Source organism: Pelobates fuscus, chromosome 2, assembly GCF_036172605.1.
Source record: "Pelobates fuscus isolate aPelFus1 chromosome 2, aPelFus1.pri, whole genome shotgun sequence".
Taxonomy (NCBI): domain Eukaryota; kingdom Metazoa; phylum Chordata; class Amphibia; order Anura; family Pelobatidae; genus Pelobates; species Pelobates fuscus.
This window is the reverse complement of record NC_086318.1, coordinates 426,525,692-426,548,567: the sequence shown is the minus strand read 5'-3', so window position 1 is coordinate 426,548,567 and position 22,876 is coordinate 426,525,692. Positions and strand designations below refer to the sequence as shown.

Genomic DNA, 22,876 nt, shown 5'->3' with positions numbered 1-22,876 from the left:
AATCGGTCTCCCGTGCCGGCTGACATCGACGGGGGAGGAGCGTGGGCGGACCCTAAGCCACCGCCGAGGGACATCGGCGGTAATCTCGCGTAAGTCACTGAAGGGGTTTTCACTTCTTCAGCAACATGGGATGGGGGGTGGGAGGGAGAGGGGACCTGCAGTGCCAGGAAAATGACTTGTTTTCCTGGCACTGGAGTGTCCCTTTAACTGATGGGAACTTGCTTAGTATAAAGGACTAATAACAAATCTTAAAATTATGTTACATTACTTATATGTAAGAACTTCCAAAACTGGCATTACTAAAGAGGGCAATATGATACTTAATATATTTTTACCCAGTACTTATGTATAAACTATATGTTATTCAATTCCTGCCCAAAAACATTTAGAAAAATACTTAAAAGATAAGAAAAAAAAAGGAATATACTTATAATCTACTTTGTTCGTGGAAACCAAAGGATTCAGATCACAAAATTGTTAATCAAAATCCAAGTTAAGACAATCAGGGGCGAGGACTTCCATCTAAAAGATCTATCTGGCTTCGATTTTCCCCAGTTCACAAATATTATAAACCCACCCCAGTTCTTCTTTGTCCCTCCCACTCTTACCATTGAGGGGTAAACACGGCTTCTGAGGGGGACGTACTTTACAAATATTCCCAGAGTTTTGCTTACCTCAAGCTGTCCCTCGTGTCATCTTCAAGCCTCGGGTCCTCTGCAGGTCCTGGCGCTTAAGTTGGAAGGGGAAGTGTATCACTGTAATAACCAAATATACTCTGTGTGAATAGTAATAGTAACCTGCCGTTTCTATAAAGATTCAACTGATTTTAACAGAATTTACATTTTAGTGAAGCAACTATGTTTTTGTTAACTGACTGTTTACTGCGGTTTAATGTCACTCTGTAAACAGACCCCCAAAGCTTCCTTTGTCAAATTAGTGCTATTTAATTTTAAGCTTTGTGCCAATTAAAATGCCATGTCTTTTCCTAGATAATAACTGCTTTTACCTTTGTCTCCTATTATGTAGAATGGTAGTTAACCATTTTCCAGGAATCCAAAAGCTGGTAAGTGCTATAAAAAATTATGCATGGATATTAAATTTTTTTAATTACAGGCAGTTATAAAGTGTTGACATATTCCACAGCTATTATTGATTATGGCTGCCTCCTATGTGCTTTTCGTGTGTGGGAGCCTGGAGTGTCCCTTTAATAATATAAACCCACCCAGTATAACTGTAACCTAACCTACACAGTGCATCTAACGTGTGTGGGAGCCTGGAGTGTCCCTTTAATAATATAAACCCACCCAGTATAACTGTAACCTAACCTACACAGTGCATCTAACGTGTGTGGGAGCCTGAAGTGTAACTATATAAATCTAGAGCCATGGGTGATGCATTACGTTTAACTTGGTTAATCATGTAATAATTTAAAAGAAGTTTTGTTATTACATGGTTACCTCTAAGCCCATGTCTTCACTGTTTCACTATGTTGTTATCAAACCATGGCCAGTCATATAAAACCCAAATAGTGAAATCATAAAAATCGTAACTGCATTTACCTTTGAATTACTATAACAAAGACTTGTAAAATACATAATTTCAATGATATGACTGTTTTATGTAAAATATACATTTGGGCATTTTATAATACATGTCTTGAAAAGGTTTATTTAAATTTTTTTTTTTTTTTTTAGGATGGACACATTTTTAAACCCAATTTCTTTTTTGATATCGCGGACTCAAAAGCACTCCCTCCTGTACAGGTATTTATGCTGATGAACTTCCTTCAATTAGGTGTAAGATAAAGAATTTACTTAGTGCTGGTGGTGATGGCAGACTGTTATGGGTGAGGTCTTTGCAGGTTCTGTCCTGGATTCTACTCCTTTGCATCCAACATTTTGTGCTAGAATTGCCCTTCAACCCCTTAACGCCATTGCGGCGTTCTATGCCGTCTCCATTTAAATTGGCTTTAAAGCCGTTGCGGCAGCATAGAACGCCGTAACAGCTCGGCGGTACTCCCCTACATTGCGATCCTCTTCGGGAGGACTGCCTGACAGCCCAGGCAGCCCTCCTCAGGCAAATCTGGCCCCCTATAGCTGACTGTGGATCTGCCAGCAAGGGGACTGTGTGAAATGTCACAGTCCCCCTGCTGGTGGGAAGTAGTACAAAAAAATAAAAATAAACAACTTTTATCTCTGACACTATCCATTACATATTAAATTCCGAGCACATATATATATATACATCTTATATATGTAACGTCATACATAGTGTATTTTAATGTTAATATTAGTACACATATTAGTATTAAAATACACTTAGAATGACGTTACATATATACGATATATATTTATATATATATATATATATAATACAGCTATATATATTTTATATTTATATATACATGTATAATTACAATAATAAATAAAATAATAAATAAAATAATAAAATAAATAATAATTACATAAATAACTACATAAGTGTACACGTAGACTTTCAATACATATATATGTGTATATATTAAAATTCTACATGTACATTTAAGTAAAATTTTACCATAATTATGTGGTTTAATTAGTTAAAATTGATTGACATGCCTGACAACCCAGGCAGAGAATTTGAATTGCAAGCACTATATTTAACCCTGTAACTTTTCAAGACACCATAAAACCTGTACATGGGGGGTACTGTTTTACTCTGGAGACTTCGCTGAACACAAATATTAGTGTTTCACAATAGTAACTTGGATTACAACAATGATATTTTTAGTAAAAGTGAAGTTTTTTGCATTTCTCACACACGAACTGCACTTTTACTGACGATATTGTGGTAATATGTTTTACTGTTTTAAAACACTTATTTTTGTGTTCAGTGAAGTCTCCCACGTATAACAGTACCCACCATGTACAGTTTTTATGGTGGTTTGGAAAGTTAGAGAGTCAAATATAAGGCTTGAATTACATTTTTTTCACATTGAAATTTGACAGATTGGTTTTGTTTCCTTTTAAGGCCGTATGGTAGCCCAGGAATAAGAATTACCCCCATGATGGCATACCACTTGCAAAAGTAGACAACCCAAGGTATTGCAAATGGGGTATGTCCAGACATTTTTAGTAGCCACTTATTTACAAACACTGGTCAAATATTAGTTTTTTGCTTTTTTTCCACACAAAAACAAATATGAATGCTAACTTTGGCCAGTGTTTGTGACGAAGTGGCTACTACAAAAGACTGGACATACTACCTTAAGTAGTATACTTTTGTAAATGGTATGCCATCATGAGGGTTTATCTCATTCCTGGGCTACCACACGGTCTCAAAGGTAACATTACTAATCTGACAAATTTCAATGTGAAAAAAACTGAAAAATGGAATGTGCTATATTTGACCCTTTAACTTTCCAAAACACAGTACAAACTGTTAATGAGGGCTACTGTTGAACTCGTGAGACTTTGCTGAATCCAAATATGTGCTTTTTTGCAGTAAAAGCTAACCTTATTATGACAATTTCACCAAAAATGTGAGGCGGAACTACAAATCTTTTAAATTTCTCACATTTTTTTAAAATTTTATTCATAATAAATTGTTTCATATATAAGTATTTGAAATAAAAGCCCGGTTTCTCCTGAACAAACTGATATATAATAAGTGTGGGTGCACTTTATCTGAAAGAGGTGAATTACGGTTGAACAGACATATAGCGCAAATTCCAGTTTTTGTTTACATTTTGTTTTGATCAGAATGTGCACTATTGACTCCGACCTGAAGGGGTTAAACATAACCTCCAATATTTTTTGTTGTGGCATTACTATTGTAGCTGTGCAAATTCACATTGCTGCATCAAATGTGAGGGTCATTTTTCATGATTTACATTTATGTAAAAAAACTTTTTTTCCCCCATAATATAGGAAGCAATCTTTAACCCCAAAAATGGGGAAAAAAATCCACAAAAAACTGTCTTCTATATTTCGAGTGTGTAAAATATACTGAGAGGGCGATATAGCCCGGGAGACTCTAGCCTGCATCTCCACACTGTGCAGGCACAGTATTCCTTTCGCCTGTCAGAGAGTTGCCGTAAGTTACCATGGCAATTCTTCACGAGAAGAGCATACTCTGCCTATGTGTGGCGGAGGTGTATGATAGAATTCCCCATCACTGGATCGCAGGGGACCATCATATGCCCCCTCCCTGGCCAAATGTAAGAAGCAGGGACAGCGGGAATGAACTAAAAATGAAATTTAAAAAAAATGTTAATAATGGTAATTTAATCTGCTCCCCTCTTAACGCCACAGAATACAGCATTTACCCCAAGAAATATAGGGGTACATTTTACAGTACAAAAAAATCTGTGAAATCTCATTAAAACAGCTTTGTCACTTTAGAAGGTTTATATTAAGAAAATATATTTATGTAAAATCCAAATAGACCGGTTTGGACATGGCTTCAAATAAATGTATCCTTAAAGGGAAGTAAAGGGTCTACTTATGTTGTCTGACAGTGATGTGGAGGAATTATCTGTGTTTAATCCTGGAGTTTGATACCTTGCACCACGATAGGTCCATAACCCCAGCTCCAATCTGCCATGTAGTAGGGTAAAGTCACGCACTGTGCTTGTTAGAACAGCATAAATTACCAGTAATTCTAATTCTGATCAGCTCTGAGCTATAGGAGATTGCTAGGAGTATTTCTTTAAATCTGCAAAAAGAAACCTGAGGTGAACAGCACTGTATATCTTTATTGGGGAGTGCTTGTAATTTATAAACTGATTATACGCATTATTGTTGTTCTAAACTGTGGGTTTAAAATGGTGTATGCATTTTTAATTCAGCACAATACATTTTAAGGTTTATATACATTAGTGTGGGCATTTATGATCATATGTCATTTTGATACAATGCCAATGGAAAATTACCATTTGCATTTTTTATTTATTTATTTATTTTTTACAATAGTTTATTTCTGCAACTAAGTATAAATCAATGACTGTGTTTGGCTACAAATAAGTATATAGCTTAAATCTGCATTGATTTGATATTTTTTGTTCTAGGGGAGCTTTTTTGGTAATGAAAATATCAAATCGTTCCTGGGGCAGTTTCTTTCCAAGTAAGTCGGATAGTGAACTTAATCTGTGAGAATATTGGTATTCCTAACTTTAGATTAGCGAACCGTATAGGGACAGTATAGTCACCAACACAACTTTAGCTTAATGACGCAGTTTTGATGTATAGGTCATGCCTCCAGTCGTCTCACTGCTCAATGATCTGCCATTTAGGAGTTAAATCATTTTTGATTCTGCCCATGCAGTCCTATCCACACCTCCCCTGGCTGTGTCTAACACAGCTTGCATGAAAAAAAGGTTTAATTTTCAATCAGAGGTTAACTTGCTTTAGAACTTTTTTTAATGTTTTTTTTTTGGGGGTCATTCTTTATTTTTGGTAGTGCATAGCATAACATACAGACATGAGTTGACAAACGTCAAGAATATAAACGACAGTGGTCAAATATAGGGATAACATGAAATGTCAACATACTGCACTTTTACTTTTCAGAACTTTGTGGGTGTAACACCCAGGACTGGTCCGTCTACCATTCTGCCTGCTGTCTTGTGTGATTTGCTATGCTTGTGTACGCTCCTGTTGGCCGCCAGTATGCTGGCATTTAAAAGGAGTGACATCAATCACCCGTTGCTATAGTCCTTAGCCCAACGCTAGCCGCATCGGCTAGGGAGTTTCCATAGTAACCACAGTGCATGCTCTGCTGTTTTTGATGAGTAGAAGGGCCACCTGTGGGAAAGTGTTTTCTCCTCTCCCTCGTAAGTCGAAACGTCTGCATAGAGTCTACCTCAAACATTTGAAGTGGAATAAAGACCTATTTTCAAATAGGTTATTCTCCCAATCTATACATTTGTTAGCAAATCTGCTAGCACATTGTATAGATTAAATGTCATGCTCTTTCCAAAGTGCATAGGTAGTTTGGGGCATGACAGGTCCCCTTTCATTTTCATGTAGAGTATTGGAGGCAATTTCTTCCAATGTATAACTATTGCATTGTTCTTGCAGCTCAGGAAGCAAAAGAAGGTAAATCTCAATGTATTCTTCCTTGTTAGACACTCTTGTAAATGCGTAATAAAATTATAAAAACTTAAAATTTTTTCTTAATATGGAGTTTACATGTAACATAGCCTCTGTACTATTTGAAAGGCGTGTATATGTGTGTGTGTATGTGTAAACCATCATCACATTGGGTGATCCTCAGTTGGTCTCTATGATGTATCACTGCAAGCACAAAATTATCTTTGGAAGATCACCCAGTCTTGGATTTTATTTATTGCACAAGCTTGCACTAGTGAGGCTGCATCCCTGGACAGGGGAAGGTACTAGGGACTGAAAATCTGAACAAGGAAGTAGATGGAGGAGTGAGACATTTGGTGTAAGTTAGGACATGACACCTTGGGAGTCTTTGTAAAAAAAATAAGTGTGTGTGTATGTATATGTGTGTGTGTGTGTGTGTGTGTGTGTGTGTGTTCGTTGGTTAAAGACTCCTCCCTTGCCCAATGACGACAGCCATATTTAAGCCCTCATTGCTTATTTGTCCAAAGACCATTAACTCAGAGCTGGTGGTGTTCACCGATCCTGGTGTCAAGTGCTGTCAGAAGCTATGATTGGTGGAATCAGCATTTCATTTATTTAGGCAGGTAATGATCTAATAATGAAGAAACACCTTACTAATCACCATAAATGAATGGATTCCCTTAGATTCCAGATAGTGTGTATTTTTTATTAACTATAAAATGCAAAACTAATTATGAAAAATATTACCATGGACAAATTAAGCAACATTCTCCAATAATCCGCAGTACAATATCCCAGCAGGCAATATTCTTTAAGGTAAAACAATGGAGTAATAAATCGGCATGCAAACCAAATACCTTCCAGAAGATATTTAGCATAAATTTATTACAACAGAACAGGCAGACTGAAAAGGACACTATAGGCACTTAGACCACTTCATCTCATTATCACCTTATGCCCTGCAGCAGTTACAGCGAAATTGCAATATTTACATTGCATGGTTCATACTACGTCTAGAGGTGCTTCCTTACCTTTCACAGAGTTTAAATCCGTGAAACGATGCTGGACGTCTTCACGCTTTGCATGAGGACGTCCAGCGTCTTCTAAAACCCCATGGTAATGAATTGAGCCAATGCTTTCCTATGGCGAAGGCGTAATTAGGTCCTCCCCATCAGCCAACTTTAGCGGATTAGGAGCCTGACCCAGCACCGAGGTACTTCTGGACTGAATCTGGTAAGTCAGGAAGGGGTTGTTTAACCCCTTACTTTCCAGCAGGAGGGGTACACAAGGGGAGGGACAGATGGACGCTTTAGTGTTACGAATACAAAGATCTATTCCGAACACTAAAGTTTTCCTTTAAACATGTGACTTCTTCCAGGAAGTAGATGTTTGAAATGCAAATTTTATACTACGTATGTGTCATACAACTTCTACACTGGTGCACACTATACTGATGACCATAATCTTTCTAGTCTCTAAAATAGGTCAATTACACCACCCTTTTTTGGGGGGGAGGAGGGAGTGTTTTGGAAAGTATTGCCACACTTATAAGTTGATGACACTCTCATCTCATATTTCTTAGAAATCCATACTACTAACCTGTAGGGGTGCTATTGTTAAAGGGCTAATTTCAGTTTGACTCTTGCATGCATCTGGCCTGTGTTATTAAAGGGATATCCCTCACTTTAAGAGGACTTAACTTAGTTGTAACTTTAAATGAGTCAGTTGCTTCACTCTGCAGGCTGAAAAAGTAGGTAAATATTAAAGATAAAATAATTATTTTTTATGCTTTCCACACCCACTCCAAGAGATACATTGATCTAACCAACCAGTGTGAATGTGGCATGCCTGACAGATTTACACATGAATAGTTGAAAGATCACTTTGTAACATTTGACAGAGGGAGTCTGATCACGGTGATTCATGCACAGACCTCTGTTAGTGCAGAGAGAATATAGAGCTTGCTATCTTGCTGCTACACAATGATGTCCTAGATCTGTAATCTGGATTGGAATAGTGGGTGGCTGAGGTGTGAGGGTGAGGTTAAAGACACTCCCCTAGCTGAGAGGCACGCCCAATAATGCAATCTGACCACGTTTATAGCAAGTCCAATATAGCAATTTCCTATTACGTCACATCTGGGAACCCAAAAAGGAAACATCTGTCGCCAGGGGCAACACTATACACAATCCTCCCATCTTAGACGGAGATCCCTTCAGATTTATGGCTTGGAAATCTATGTTTTTAAAGTATTTGACATTTTTAAGCTTTGCTTTACCTCTACTTTACAGAAATAAGTGAACAACATGGCTTGCATTAGCCATGTTAGATTATAATTCTGAATATCAAATAAATAATGCTTCATTGTTTTTGCTTGATACAGTCGATCCCAACAGCTTAAGCATCCAGCATTTTAAAAACGTGATGGGAGCTGGTTTCCTACGTTTAAATTGTGCATGGTACTAGAAAATAAATGCTACTTCTGAGGGTTTTAGGGTAGTCAGGACATTCACTGAAAACAGGTATTTACTCGTATGTAATCGTTACAAAATAATACACAAGGCTATTTAATTAATACAAATGTAATCGTGAAAAAACAATAGTAGAAAACACAGCATTTTTAAAATGCTGTTTAAAAGAGAGAGGGAGCTAGATATAGATATAATTAATGCCTTTCTAGTGTGGTTTGACACCATGAAGTATTTGGAATTGGTCAAGAGGTGATATGTATACTATTAGTTGGAATTTTTTTTTTTTTTTACTGTGTAATGCCCTGCAGTTACGTTAAAGAGCATGTCCAAAGTTTTATAAAAGGATCCATCTAGGCACCATAACCACTGAAGGCCGCTGTAGTGGTTACAATGTCAGGAATCCCCTGGCGCTGACCCAAGGTAAGTAGTCTTAAACAGTTTGTTTTCCAATTATTTGACACTTAACCTGGATCCCTAGTCCATCTCCTCTAAAAAGGTGGAAGTTTGTAATTCGGCATTAATGACATTGATTCTGATCATGTCTGAAATAATTCATCGATTTGAAAGCATCAACTTATGCTCTCCGCTAATGAATTTAATCTGAACAGGAATTCAATTCGTATATCTATCGTGGACTTGCGTTTTCAGACATATCAGAAAAAAGAGGCCGGACTGTAGGTGTTTGGGGAACTCTTCAGATCATTGGAAAACTGTTTGACTTATCATGCCAGAGGATGGCTAAAGGTTGAGCTAACGTCACTGGCCGTGTAATCCATCAACTTTTGCTCGCCAAGATTTTCCTTCACTACTCAACAGTCTTACTGCGTGTTCTAATTACAGAAGAGAAACAGCCGTGGTACATTTACCCATACGAGATTGTGCATTAATATGTGGGAGACTTACAGACTGTTTCTGGGAACTTTATTACTGAGCAGAAAGATTAAATATTATCTGAAATAACTGAATAGCAGACCTGCATGTATGGGTCAATGGCTAGCTGCTGCATGATGAGTAATAAGTGATCTTACAGCATTGATTTTACCAAATGGCTACAGCTCAAATGAATTGGATGAGAGACGGAGTATTATGAAATTAAGGTGAATTGTGTTATGGTGAAATCTGTCTCATATTTATCTTAGTACATGCATTTTCTCTTCTTTTCAGATATTTTACATTGTATGATTCAGAGGGACGACAAGCACTCCTGCAATTTTATCACGAGAACGCAGTCTGTTCCTTCAGTTTGCCCAATGTTAAATTTCCAAAGATGTGGTGAGTATTCTGAAGGGGAAAAGCATTCAGACCAAGGAATGGTCCAATAGTAATAGTAATTGATATGGACACAGGGCTAAGTATTTTTTTATGAATTTACTTTCCCTTTAACTAGATTGCCTTATCATTTTCTTAATGACTGTGATGAAAATCTGTTCTGTTAGCTACATTGATTTTTTTGTTTGTTTGTTTTGTTTATTATTTTTAAGCCATGAGCAACTTAATGACTATTGGAAAGAAAACCGAAATCTTGTGAAAGTTAAAAAAACAGGTTTGTATCAGACGTATGTGCCATGATAATTTACACATTACTTTCAAGTAGTCTTCTGCTATATCATAAATAAGAAGCTTTCACTGCTATAGTGCCCTTCTGGGACTTGATGACATAGATTGGGGAATAATACAGTATTATCTTAATAATAGTATTTAGTAGGAAAGTGTCACGACAAGGGTGCATAATTCATTGTTGCGCAATAGAATATTAATGTAATTTGTGTAGTTCATATAAGAATTGACCACTTGGTAAAGATCAGATGACAGAAGGGGTAGTGTGAATTGCATAGGAATGTTAGAGGGAGCAGATGGATTACCATATGCATTGATCCTTTGCTTAATCAAAAGCTTTGTATGGTGTGAGAAGTCACACATAAGTGGCCTGGAAGTCTAGCTCCAATGTAAACTAGCTGACTAAAGCCATATGGCCTCTGCCTTTAAATTGATGAGTGGGTTTCTTTGATAGGTTAATGTTCATTAGCTTTCAAGAAAAGAGAAAAAAACAGTATATCCAAAAGACCGAAACATTAATATTTACCCACAGAATAATAATTAATCCTAGATTTTGTTATATTTGGAATGTGACCAGCACAATCTTTTAATCAAGCCCAAACATGATTTGCATAACCATTTGAGAAGGGATTGGGATGTCCGCTATATTGGGTCACAAGTAAGAAGTGTGACATATCTATGGAATGGAGAAATGGTAACATTCATAAATGCAATTATTATTAGAACCAAATATATCCATTTGGATTGATGTTGGTCTGGAACACAAGGAGGTGGTCACTTATAGCTACTATAGGTATGCCTTGTCTCCACTTCTGGGCTAAGCTTGATAATCCACAGGGTATATATCTAATGATACTGAAGTGTGCATTATACTTGCTTGAGTGGCCAGAATCTAATTCTAAGTGAGTCACCATATTTCTTACCAGAGACCCCCTGGGGTAGAAGTTTTACTTACTCAGGTTTTCAGTTATCTTATCCCTTTTGTTTTTATCTGTTGTTGGTGTAACTAATTAGATTGGTAGCTATATTTTTGTACGCATTGTGACTATTTTTTAAGTTCTGCCTTTGTCTGGTAAAGAATCACGTTGCCTGGAGAGACTAATTATTTTGCAATTACATGGATATTTTGCTAAGTTACATTTGGTGGGTTTTTGTTATCGTTACCTGGGGGCCCAAGGCACCCCATTTATAAATTGTCTTGGTGGTGGTGGCAGCGTTAAAATGGTAATATTTAGATTATTATGCTTAAGTGTGGGTGGTGTTAAGGGGGATTATATCATTATTTCCGGTCTAGTGCAGACAAATGGTGAACTTTAACCCTTTTATCACCACCGCAACCACGTCACGCACACTCTTGAAGTCGGGTGCGTTCGTGACAGAAAGTATTAAAAATATTTACACCAAAGAAACAAACCATTTGGAATGATCTATTATTTATACAAATGATTTCTAATAGTGTAGTAGTACATGGTTTAACTATTACAACTAAATTTTGTCCATATGGGAACGTTTCTAGATATTTGGTTTAGGCAGTGGCGTACATAACGGGGTCGCAGGGGTCGCGGCTGCGACCGGATCAGGCCCACCAGGGGGCCCGGCTGCCCTGCGACCCAGTATGTATGGTGTCACCGGGCGGGCAGGCTGGCGGGCGTGCAAGGGAGCACTCTCCCCTGAGTGCTCCCTCGCGCACCGCACTGATACCGGAGCCAGAATATGACGTCATCTTCCAGCGCCGGCATCAGTACGGTGCGCGGAAGCTGAAGAGGAAGCACTTAGGGGAGAGTGCTCCCTTAAGCGCCCGCCTGCCTGCCTGCTGGGTGACACCACTGGACCCCAGGGAATCCCCTCAGCACTCCAAAAGGTAAGGAGGCTCGGGGATTAATTTTTTTTTTTTTTTAAAACGTGTGTGTGTGTGTTAGTGTTAGAGTGTGTCAGTGAGTATTAGTGTTAGTGTGTCCGTGAGTGTGTGTTACTGTGTGTCTGTTACTGAGTGTTAGTTTGTGTGCGTCTGTTAGTGAGTGAGTGTGTGTCATTAAATGTGTGTGTCTGTAAGCTAGTGTGTATGCGTCTTTTCGTGAGAGTGTGTGTGTCTTAAGCACTTACCTTTCTCCAGCGCCGGACTCCCTTGGCGCTGGGGATCTCTCCGCCCCGACCCGCCTCTCAGCTCCGAATGCGCATGCGAGGCAAGAGCCGCATGCGCATTCAAACCGCCGATAGGAAAGCATTACTAAATGCTTTCCTATGGACGTTTAGCGTCTTCTCACTGTGATTTTCACAGTGAGAATCGCGGAAGCTCCTCTAGCAGCTGTCAATGAGTCAGCCACTAGAGGCTGGATTAACCCGCAGTGAAAGATAGCAGTTTCTCTGAAACTACTATGTTTTCAGCTGCAGGGTTAAAACTAGAGGGACCTGGCACTCAGACCACTTCATTGAGTTGATGTGATCTGGGTGTCTGTAGTGGTCCTTTAAGTGTATGTGTATCTGCATGCACTGGCGTACATACTGCGGTCGCACCCCTGCGACCAGGTGCCCGCCGCCATGTGTTGCAGCCCCAGCCCGCGCAGAGTAAGAGAGCGGGGGGGGGGGGGAGGGGGAGGGGGCAGGCACGGATCAGTTTTCGCACCGGGGCCCCATGAGTTGTGTGTATGCCACTGGGTTTAGGCTGTGTTCAGTTTGAATACTGAAACCTGTTCTTTGATATGGTTTCTTTGTATATTTCAGATTTAAGGCAACAACTGATCAAATACAACCGGCTACATGTGGTTGGTTTCCTCTGCAATCTTCCTAAAACAGAGCATAATCTGCAGTCTTTCACTGTGGATGTCAGCATGCAAACGGTAGGTCAAGGAATCCTGTCAATCACTGATGGAAGTACTCATTTCCAGGATAAGTCAACATGTTGTTAAAAATCCTGGCATGGTTCTTCTTTAAACTCATTAAAGAATATCAGCATGCATGCCAAGTCTCACACTTAAAAAAAACTAATATTCTATAGTATGTCATTCCTTATTCAGTCACAAGATGGCACCTTGTTACCACGTCATTTTTGCTAATATTATTTTCCAGTATTTTTTTTTTTTTTTTTAATTCTTTATTTTGGTGTGCAATAAAAAGATAACATACAGGCTGGTAGTGCCACAATAGCATCTACGAGCTTAACTAGGTCAAACAATAATGTACATTGTCATGGCTTGAGTGATGTTTGCACTTTTTTTTTTAAAGAAACAGGCTTCATTATAGATATTAGTATGATAGTATAATAGTATAACATTTGAGTTATAACCTTGGTGTTGTAAGTTCTGGTATTTGACATAAGATAAAGTAACAATTATAAATCATTTATAAGGTGCGCACGTATTTTAACATTTGTAAAACAGGTTATATACTTGTTGGATGGTCATAATGTATTATTCTGCCGCTTGGTGACAGTAGTCTGAGATTAAAAAATCACAATATACTTTGTCGCTTTTGCTTCTTGCCCTCAGTATAGTATCTCCTAACTTATGCTTAAGTGAGGGGTGTGTATCCCGGACATTAAATGCCTCGCTGACTCATCTTATCCCACAACGAGTAGGCAGTTAGTTCGCATTTCAGTGCATCAGTCAGTGGTTGAATCATGTCTATGAGGTGACCCAATCTTGCATGTGCAAATGCCACCTTTGGTATAGTGGTTAAACTCACTGTGCTGCCACCAAACAGCAGCAATCCAACGACAGGCTGGTTAATCCAAGCAATCCAACGACAGGCCGGTTACCGGGTGCATGCTCGTGATTATGTGGTGGCTTATAGGTGAGCTTGTGGATGGGGTACGACAGAAACAAGCTCGACCTGACACTTGACTATGGTGTGCGGTTCGTATCAGCTGGGGTAAATGGTGTTATCATATGGGAACCACCCACACGGTGAGGTACCTGAAGAAGTAGTCGTTGTATACATTTATGGCTGTCGCTTATGACTCATGTATTCGCCCTGGGGTCGGATGACGTAGTGTGTCCTGTGGTTACATACACTATATAGGGGCCTACATTGCTTCTGCTGTGGGACGCCGTGTCCTATAGTGATTTGCCTTTGGCGCCTGAGTCTCTGACACGGAGGGTAACGGGATGGCCGTTTATTCAAGGCTACCCTTCATATCTGTCCCCGTGTCTTACGTGTGTGAGTACCTTCTGTCAGTCGTGTACTCTGTGTCCTCTGTCGAGTATCAGATCGTGGCCTGCCAGTTAGCCTGCCGCTAGGTCGGTGGGAGCCCCTGTGTTTCAGACTATAAGTTGTGGTCCCAGTGTCTATGCTACCCTCTGAGTGCCTCTCTGAGCGTCACAGGACATAGGGTCGCCCGCCATGTAGTGCCAGCTACCCATGCTATTAAACAAAAACATGTCTGGGTATTAAGCAAAAGAAAAATCACGGTATTAGTAAAAAAACAAAAAACAAAAAAAAAGACTATTAACATTAAGTCCATACAAGACCAACAGTGGTTACCATTGGGGAAAGGCTTAAGAATAGCCCCTCCGTTGTACATGTCCTGCGATATAATCTTGAAGGCACGATGTGCGAGTAAAACCTTTCCGATGGCAATGAAGTCGGTGTGAGTGCATGCAGCGTTCCGCTGCCATCAGTCTCCTGGAGAGGGGCAGGTAGCTGATTCTGTCTCTCCCCCTCAGTGCGGTGAGGGATGTTGCTGGCGTGGTTTGCCCCGTTTCGTCTCTGCTCTGGAGCCGTTTTCTTGCTCTTCTTCCCCGCCTGACGCGTCCTTGGTCCTTTTATTGCCCTGGGTCAGAGGTGATGCCTTCAGTTGTTGTAAGTCCCTCAGGAATCTTGTGGGGTCTTCCTCCGGTGATAGCGACAATACAGTGTCCTTGTATGGTACGACCAGTGTACCTGCTGCTCCCCAACGGTAGCGGATACCGCTATCTCTTAACTGGCTTGTGATAGGGATAAGTTTACACCTTTCCATCAGGGTTGTGAAGGGGAGGTCGTCGAAAACTCTAATACTGTAGTTATCCACAGCGGTGGTAGGCGATTTTCGGGAGTGGGCCATGAGCGCTGCCTTGACTGAAACGTCCCTAGTAATGGCAATGATGTCTCTAGAGGCATCTGCTGGGGCTGTTGGGGCCTTTCTGACCCCGAAAGCTGCAGTGATCGTCCGTGCCTCTCCCACTCGCCTGGCTCCCATTAACTCTGCAATTTTATTTGCGTACTCTAGTAGTGCTTCGGGGCCTACCTCTTCAGGGGCTCCCCTGATACGCACATTTCTCTTCCGATGGCGTGTTTCGATCGCTGTGACAGTGCGGGATAGGCTCTGGAGTTGTTGTGACAGGGCCTCCACCCTTGTTGTGGTCTCTGTAAGTACCGAGTCTCTGTTGGTTTCTCGTGTTTCTACGGCCCCCAGGCGCATGGTGATGTTCGCCACCTCTGCTTGTACCCCAGCGAGGTCGGATTTCCAAACCTCCCGCAGGTCCAGTAATAGTCTTTTGATGTCGCCTTTCGTAGAGGGCGAGTCATCGGAGTCGGAGTCCCCTTGTCTGTATACTGCGGTTGTAGGCTGCTCGGTTTGGGGGTCTTCTTCTTCGCTGGATGCATCCGACTCACTGGCGCTGCTAGGCCTGTCCGGCGCCATCTTTGGCTGCGGAGGGTGCTGCGGCCTGTCAAAGGATTGCCTGATATCGGGTTGGTGAGAGCCCTCTGCGCGGGCGAGCTTCTTACTTCTTCGCCCCATCTCTCTGTGGGGTGTTCAGCTCTATTTGTTCCTCAATTTAGAGGGCTTTGTGCCGTAAGTCTGTGGCTTTTCAGTTAGTTTTGTGCGTTTTGAGCAGGAGCTCCACACAGACACGTCTTGCTCGCTCCGTTGCTTGGCCACGCCCCTCTATTTTCCAGTATTGACCCATTTATGGACTAGATTTTATATTTTGGATAAGCTTTTCAAATGTATTTAATATTTTTTATTTTATTTTTTTAAAACATGTTAAGTTTGAGATTTTGAAAGTTAAAAATTAAGTGTATCCTAAAATTATTTCAATTATTTCAACAGCTTACCCAGAAATAGAACATCGAGACCTATATATGAAAATCATTACTCACAATTTCATGTCCATTATTACTAGCCTTATGTAAAAGAAGCTTTTAACCCTTCAACCGAAAATCAGATTTAATTGCCTCTAGTGGGTGTCGCACCTCATAGAGACCGTCTGATTGCGCATTCACCTCTCAATGCTTTCCTGTGAAAACGCATTGGATTGGCGAAGCTCATCAAGATTGATCTCCGCCAAAGAGGCTTGCCAGCAGGTCGGAGGGTTGAAAAGTAAGTAAATCTCACCCTTTGAGCCATCACATGGTGGAGGGGATAAAAACGACAACTTCTCGGAATATATGTTTTGTGTTCCATTAATGCCTACTGCTAACCTCCTTCTGTCATGTGGGAATTTGCCGGGCAGCAGCATGTTCAGACAATCCAGCCGTTTCTGGCATGTGGATAACCACTAGGAATGCCTTAGGAATGCCAATTACATAGTAGCAAATGCTAAGGAAGTCAGAAAAAATTAAACTTGAGAATTTAAACAATTCTGCTAGCACAATGTATGGTGCTTTGACATGATTTCAAAAATGATTAGAGTGAATATCACCCATGCGATCATTCAAGCTGCAGCTTTTAAACAACATTGAGGCTACTTACAGAAGATGGTGGTCCATGTGTAATAAGTATGCGTGACAGTCTCAGAAAGGATGTCAAAGCTAGATAGACGATATGTCTAAACACAAAGCAGTTACGTTAATCCTATCCAATTCTAAACTAAACGGACTGTCCTATAAAGGAAATTTATACATTTCATCTCCCTTTACAGTGAGTGCAAGTCACATGCAGGGAAGTTTGGCTAAAGCTGTATAAACAAAGTGATTTAACTCCTAAATGGCAGAGAATTGAGCAGTGAGACTGCAAGGACTTGATCTATACACCAAAACTGCTTCATTAAGCTAAATGTGTTTTGGTGCCTCTAGTTTCCCTTCAAGCATTGTTGTAATTTAATAGTAGGACCAAAATCTTATTGTGACAGGTCTACGACCGACTAATAAGCCAAACAAAGAAAAATGATGTGGGGGGTGCGGGGCCTGACCATTGTGGCTGCCGGACGCACATTGCAAGAGCTCCTAGCCTGACACAGGAGTTTCTTGAGCAAACTAACTCCCAACACCCCAATCTGCTTAATCTGGGGACTGATTATCCCCCCCTGCGAGTCTACTGACATCTTCCACAGAGCGCCCGAAGCTCACCTGTCCAGTGGATCCTGTTGGGGCCTACTGATCGGTTGGACAGGGGAGGCAGCTGCTCTCCCGCTCTGCAGCATTGTGCTCCTCCCCCCCTTTGGACCGGTGGGGGTCTGCCTGTAATCTACTCTCCAAAGATGGCGGAGGAGCAATCACCTCATGGACTCAGGCAAACACAGCCTGCACTAAACCGGCATTACTCTGTGGAGCAGTCGCTACGGCTGCTGGAGGACATTTTTGATCGCTTCTGGGCAACTATTGCGACCCACTTGCCTACACCACTTCCTCAGCAAGCAAAGGAAGCCCTATTCACAACCTTGCTACGCTCAAATTGGGCCTATCTAGGCCGAGGACCCTTAGGGGATCAACCACGCTGGTGGAAGGCCCGGAGCCGCCTGCGGCAAAGTACACCCAAGGCCTCCCTGCTATTTCCCAACAGGGAAGGACTCGGACTCCAGGAGCCCCTGAGTCCATGGAGCTTGAGGAATGGCTCAGCTTGCTTCAACCTTGCCGCTGCCACCAACAACCTCCCCATGGCATCTCCAAGATTCCCAGAAGTGGGCATAGGATGGCTGAGTCTATGGATGGCCCATGTCTGCACCCAGTCCGTAACTCTCCATCGATCTGTGGATGCCAACAAGCAGCCGTTGGGAGCGTTGGGTCTCCCAATGCCTCCAAGTTGATTTACGTTGATGTACTGTATGCCCTTTACTCTTCTTTATATTATGACTTTTCTTTCTATGGTGCAACACCCATCTGCTGAACACTAATTACAAATGTCTTGATAGCACTGCCTTTCATAATACAAGGCAACACTTGCTGATTAAGATGCTGTTCGGGGTAATGTACTGCTGTCTGCGATGTTTACATTTATGTAGTTAAGGGTGCAATACGGCAGGTCAGTGACAATCAATCTTGCCTATGTAAGTCCTAACTTCTACCCATGTATTACTTAGCCTGGCATGTTTCCTAGCTACACAACTCACTTACATATGTTTGCACTTGGCAAGTATCCTGACTAGACATGTTCCTATACTGTTATCTTTACTATTTTATAAAATTGTGCTATATCCTTGAAATTACATGCAACGTTATATTTTTCAATAGTGATATGGTCAGAATCTGTAAACGTTATGCGATTATTCATCTATGTCTTTCGTTGCACTTGTGAAAGCTGTTGTGGTCTGGCAAGTTATATGGTATTTTTCATGTACAGACAAGTGGTAAAAAAAAAAAAAAAAAGTTTCAATATAGGTTGTTTCCTAAACTGTTTGTATAAGTGAAACAGCTTGGTGCATAGTGCTCTGTAACATTGAGTTAAATCCATGTGGACAATTCTCAGAACGTCTATTGGTATTGACATTAATATTCTGCAGTCAATTTATAGTGTATTAAGAATTTTGGTTCCTTGTGCACTTAGAGCTGGTCATTTATTTTTTTTTGTTCTGTTTTTCCTTAGCCACATCTTTTGTGTTTTTCTGTGGAAGGTGTTTTTAAAGAAGGTACGTTTTAAGGAATTTAAAGACACATTCCTGAAACACATGCTGCTCTTAGTGGATTTGTATTCCGTTAAAACCCCCAAAGAAATTATGAACATACAGTACTAATAAACGTCCCAGTGAACAGCTTCTCCAAATTAAGTGCAATCTCTAGGCAGTAATTGAAATATTTATGTATCTTTAAAGGGATTCTCGCCTTCACAAATGGAAAAATAAACAAATCACTGTATAGTAGACATACAACCAATAAAAACATGTATTCTATTGATCTAAAAATCGCTCACAAAAGCTGCATATATCTTGTCTGCACCCTTTGCAAGCCCTCCCATTCTAACCCTGCCCAGACATTCTGTGGCTGTCCAATCACAGACTTCCTAATGCAGTTCAATAAGCAGTCTTTGCAAGGGAGGTGCTCTGGGTAATTGCTGCCTCTTGTGTTTAGCTCCACTGAGATAACAAACCAGGAAGTTAAAGTATGTCTTTTTATGTGACTGTGTCTACATCTGAATGATTGTGTTCCTAGGTGTATGTCTTATTATATACATGAAGGGAGTAAAAATAGATCAGGAGGCCTACGGTAGACAAATCCCTAAGTACATCTGTGTCTATCCTGTTTAATAAAGAGTAACCAATGAACAAGGTGTGACTTGATTTAATTATGTCATTGTTTTATCACAGTAAATATAATACATTTATTTTATTTTATTCAGCAAGTGTAATCTGGGAAAACCTTGTTAGGACATTCAGAAGGACCTTTGTCATTGTCCCAGCTCCTCCTGGTGTAAGGTAAGAGGAGATCATTTGGCCAATGTGGGCTTGGAGCTTCTCCATGGTTAGAATGATACATCTCCACTCTCTCTCTCTCCTTACCTTTGCTTTTTCCCCCCTCTCACTCTGAGACCATCCTCATGTTTCTTCTTTCATTCTCCAATATCTGTTTTATGGAATTTGTGGTTCCAGGTTGCAGGTCTGTTGCAAAATAAATAGTTCAAGAACTGTGAGACAGTCCAGTAATGCAATTACTGCATCAGTAACACAGTTTTTGCTTTTGCCTCAATACTTTATTGTGAATTGAGCTATAGACATGACCACTGCTGTGATCGTGTTTTTTTTTTTTTTTTAGGAATCTCTGAATTTGACTTTCAATCACCCTTTTTACCCTTTTTAAAAATACTGCCATATGGTGTAGCATAGCTTTGATTTGTGATTTCCCAAATTATGACACAATGTAAAGGAAGGCAACGACAGGAGTCCTCCTCCTACTATAGTGTACGCAAAAATGTTAAAGGGACATTGTAAGCACTATAACCACTTCATCTCAGTGAATTGGTTACAGTGACTGGAGTCCCCTGGCAGTGTTCCCCTATTCAGTGTTAAACTACTTTCAAGCAATTTGGGTCCCTGACTTTATTTAACCCGGCCCCAAAAACAAATGTTTTTATTTGTTTCCCCCCCCCCCCCATTGAGAGGGACTAATTATTTGATGCAGATAGTGTTTCCTAAATACTGAGTGGTGTTTATTCCTATATTCTTTCATTATGTGCCATTTATTTAGGCTTTGATTTTGTTTTCAGTGCCCAGATCCTGAATGATCAGATGGTGATTCTGAAATCATCCACTGGCTCACCAGAGAGTTCTTCCATGGTGATAGCTTTACCTGGTAGTCCAGGAAGCTGTAACAAAACCTTGGACTCTGAAAAGATGGCGGTTCTCCAGGCTTTCTCTGACCAGACTGCCATGAAAACTGATTGGGCACAAAAGTGTCTTGAAGATAATAACTGGAATATAAAACAAGCTGGAGATATTTTCAGGTTTCTAAAGGATAGAGGAGCCATTCCTATAGAAGCATTTTGTGAGCCGGGAATAGAATCTGATTTGCCGCAAATATAAGCTATTGGATGGGTTAGGATGCAAATATCGCCACCTTACTGCACTTGTGGTTATTCAATAATTTGAAATCTTGTATATAATAGTTTTGTTAAAAAACTTTTTTTTTTTTTTAATTGTTTCATGGATTGCTCCAATATTATAAATATATTGTTTAAATTGTCTATGTATTTTTTTTATCCATTTGATCCTTATTGTGTGTGTGTGTGTGTGTGTGTATATAAAAGCGTAGTCTGGAGCAGTGGGAGTGATTTCTCTGGCTATTTAAAGGCAATATAAACAATCCTCTAAATCAGTGGTTCCCAATACAGTCCTCAAAGCACGCCTACCAGTACAGAATTTATGGATTACCCAGTTGTGTCTGAGGTGTTTTTAGAAAGAGGAACCTTAACTAGGTAATCCCTAAATCCTGTACGGGTAGGTGTGCCTTGAGGACTGGATTGGAAACCACTGATTTAAATTATCGATTCTAATATCCTGGAGAAGTGACTGTTTCACTTTAATTCTTCAAATTCAGATTTAGTGACTGCGTGTATAAAAAAAAATAAAATAAAATTTGAATGGATTATTTATAGAAACTTTGAAATGACGCCGATCTCTCAGCCTATCCACTGCGTTCTAAGTATGTGTAACCCATTTTCAGATTTGTGAGTAAACATTGAATGCACTGATAACCAGACTCCAAAGTCCTGAATATAGAATAAAATCAGGTGAACGTTTTCGTCCACTCCCAGGAGTGTACGTTATGTTTTTTTCATAATATTGAAGATAAACTGATTGTTCTGCAACTGCAGCTTAGAATACTTGCTACAAAGAAAGAAAAAAAAAAAAAGGTTAGTCAAGTGGAAATATTGAAACCACTTCATGGGTACCCACCATTCCCATTATATTGCCATGCATGTAAATGTATAAATTAGGAGGAAAAAACTATTTAAAAATAGGCCTTTCTTACACCTGTCAGTCAATTCTTCAGCATACACTCAATGCTGGGCTCATTTTATTGGTTGTGGTGCAGTGGAAAAACTGGGAGGGGACGTGTATGGAACATATAAAAAAAACAAAACACTGCTTTTTAAACCCCATACATCATGGTAAGATATGATAGATCTTCGTTCCATTATGTGATATTGGGCGAAAATGATCAGAGAATGATTATGCCAAACGGGTAACCCTGTTTCAGATAATATTTGAAAATAAACTTCTCCTACTGCAGGAGACTGGATTTGGAAGGGTCTGCAGAAAATGAATTGGTGACCAAATTGTAAAATCAAAATAACTTCTTACTTGTCCATAAATTGATATTATTTTAGATAACCTCCTTTTAGGCTATACTGGCTTTATTATATAATGGTACCAATGGTGGGTGAGCCAATCACTTGGGTGCTAGGTCATGCAGCAACATTTTATTGATCCATTATAATAATATCCAAATACAAGCAGTTTGTACTTTCGTGTCTGGGTACTAAAACTAGTGATAACTGATTTGGTACATGCATAATCATATTGAAGGGATTTATCTGGCCAGTTTTAGATCTGACAAGAGGATTGATGGAACACATCACATTGAGAAGCATAAGGAACTCCACGATCGCGTCCGCTCTCGCGGCTCCAGCACAGAGGCTTCTTAATACACTACAGGATTCCCTGGCAGAGACTGAATGTCTGAGCTGGGGAAAGAGGGAAGGGCTTGCAAAGGCTGTAGACTTACTATTGCAAGCTGTTTTTTCATATAACCATATAATTACCATATAATACCACACATACAAATACACACACACTGACATACATACTGATACACACAGACATAGTGACAAAGTCTCGTTCTAGTACTGGATGATCATGTACGGTATGTCCAGCGCCTTCATAAATGCTGGCATATCAGCCACAGAGGAGATGTAAAAAGTGGAGTTCTTATGGGTGACTATAAGTGAAACCTCCACCTTTATCGGATATTTTTGGATCTTAAAGCGTCCGTAATGGGCCTTAAACATATCCTTAAATAACTGTTGTAAAAGTGTTGGTAAGTTCTCACCATCATCCTCCGGGTAGCCCCTTATTAAATTATTCCATTGGCCACGGTCGCCAAATTTCTCTAGAGAGCGTTGAGATAACCACAAATGGGGCACCAATT

The 22,876-nt window shown here is 40.1% G+C and overlaps 1 protein-coding gene across 1 annotated transcript in view; it reads left to right on the top strand.

Annotated features, from left to right (window-relative positions):
• LOC134586435 (nuclear RNA export factor 1-like) overlaps nt 1–20,773 on the top strand; it is a 44,148-nt gene extending 23,375 nt beyond the window's left edge. Inside the window, exons 9-17 of the mRNA XM_063441947.1 lie at nt 1,027–1,063; nt 1,695–1,763; nt 5,048–5,103; nt 9,707–9,814; nt 10,024–10,085; nt 12,821–12,936; nt 18,819–18,861; nt 19,569–19,644; nt 20,433–20,773. Of these exons, the coding sequence (XP_063298017.1) occupies nt 1,027–1,063; nt 1,695–1,763; nt 5,048–5,103; nt 9,707–9,814; nt 10,024–10,085; nt 12,821–12,936; nt 18,819–18,861; nt 19,569–19,644; nt 20,433–20,748 (883 nt within the window). The 3' untranslated portion in view covers nt 20,749–20,773. The remainder of the gene's footprint in view (nt 1–1,026; nt 1,064–1,694; nt 1,764–5,047; nt 5,104–9,706; nt 9,815–10,023; nt 10,086–12,820; nt 12,937–18,818; nt 18,862–19,568; nt 19,645–20,432) is intronic.
• Nucleotides 20,774–22,876: the final 2,103 nt, after the last annotated feature.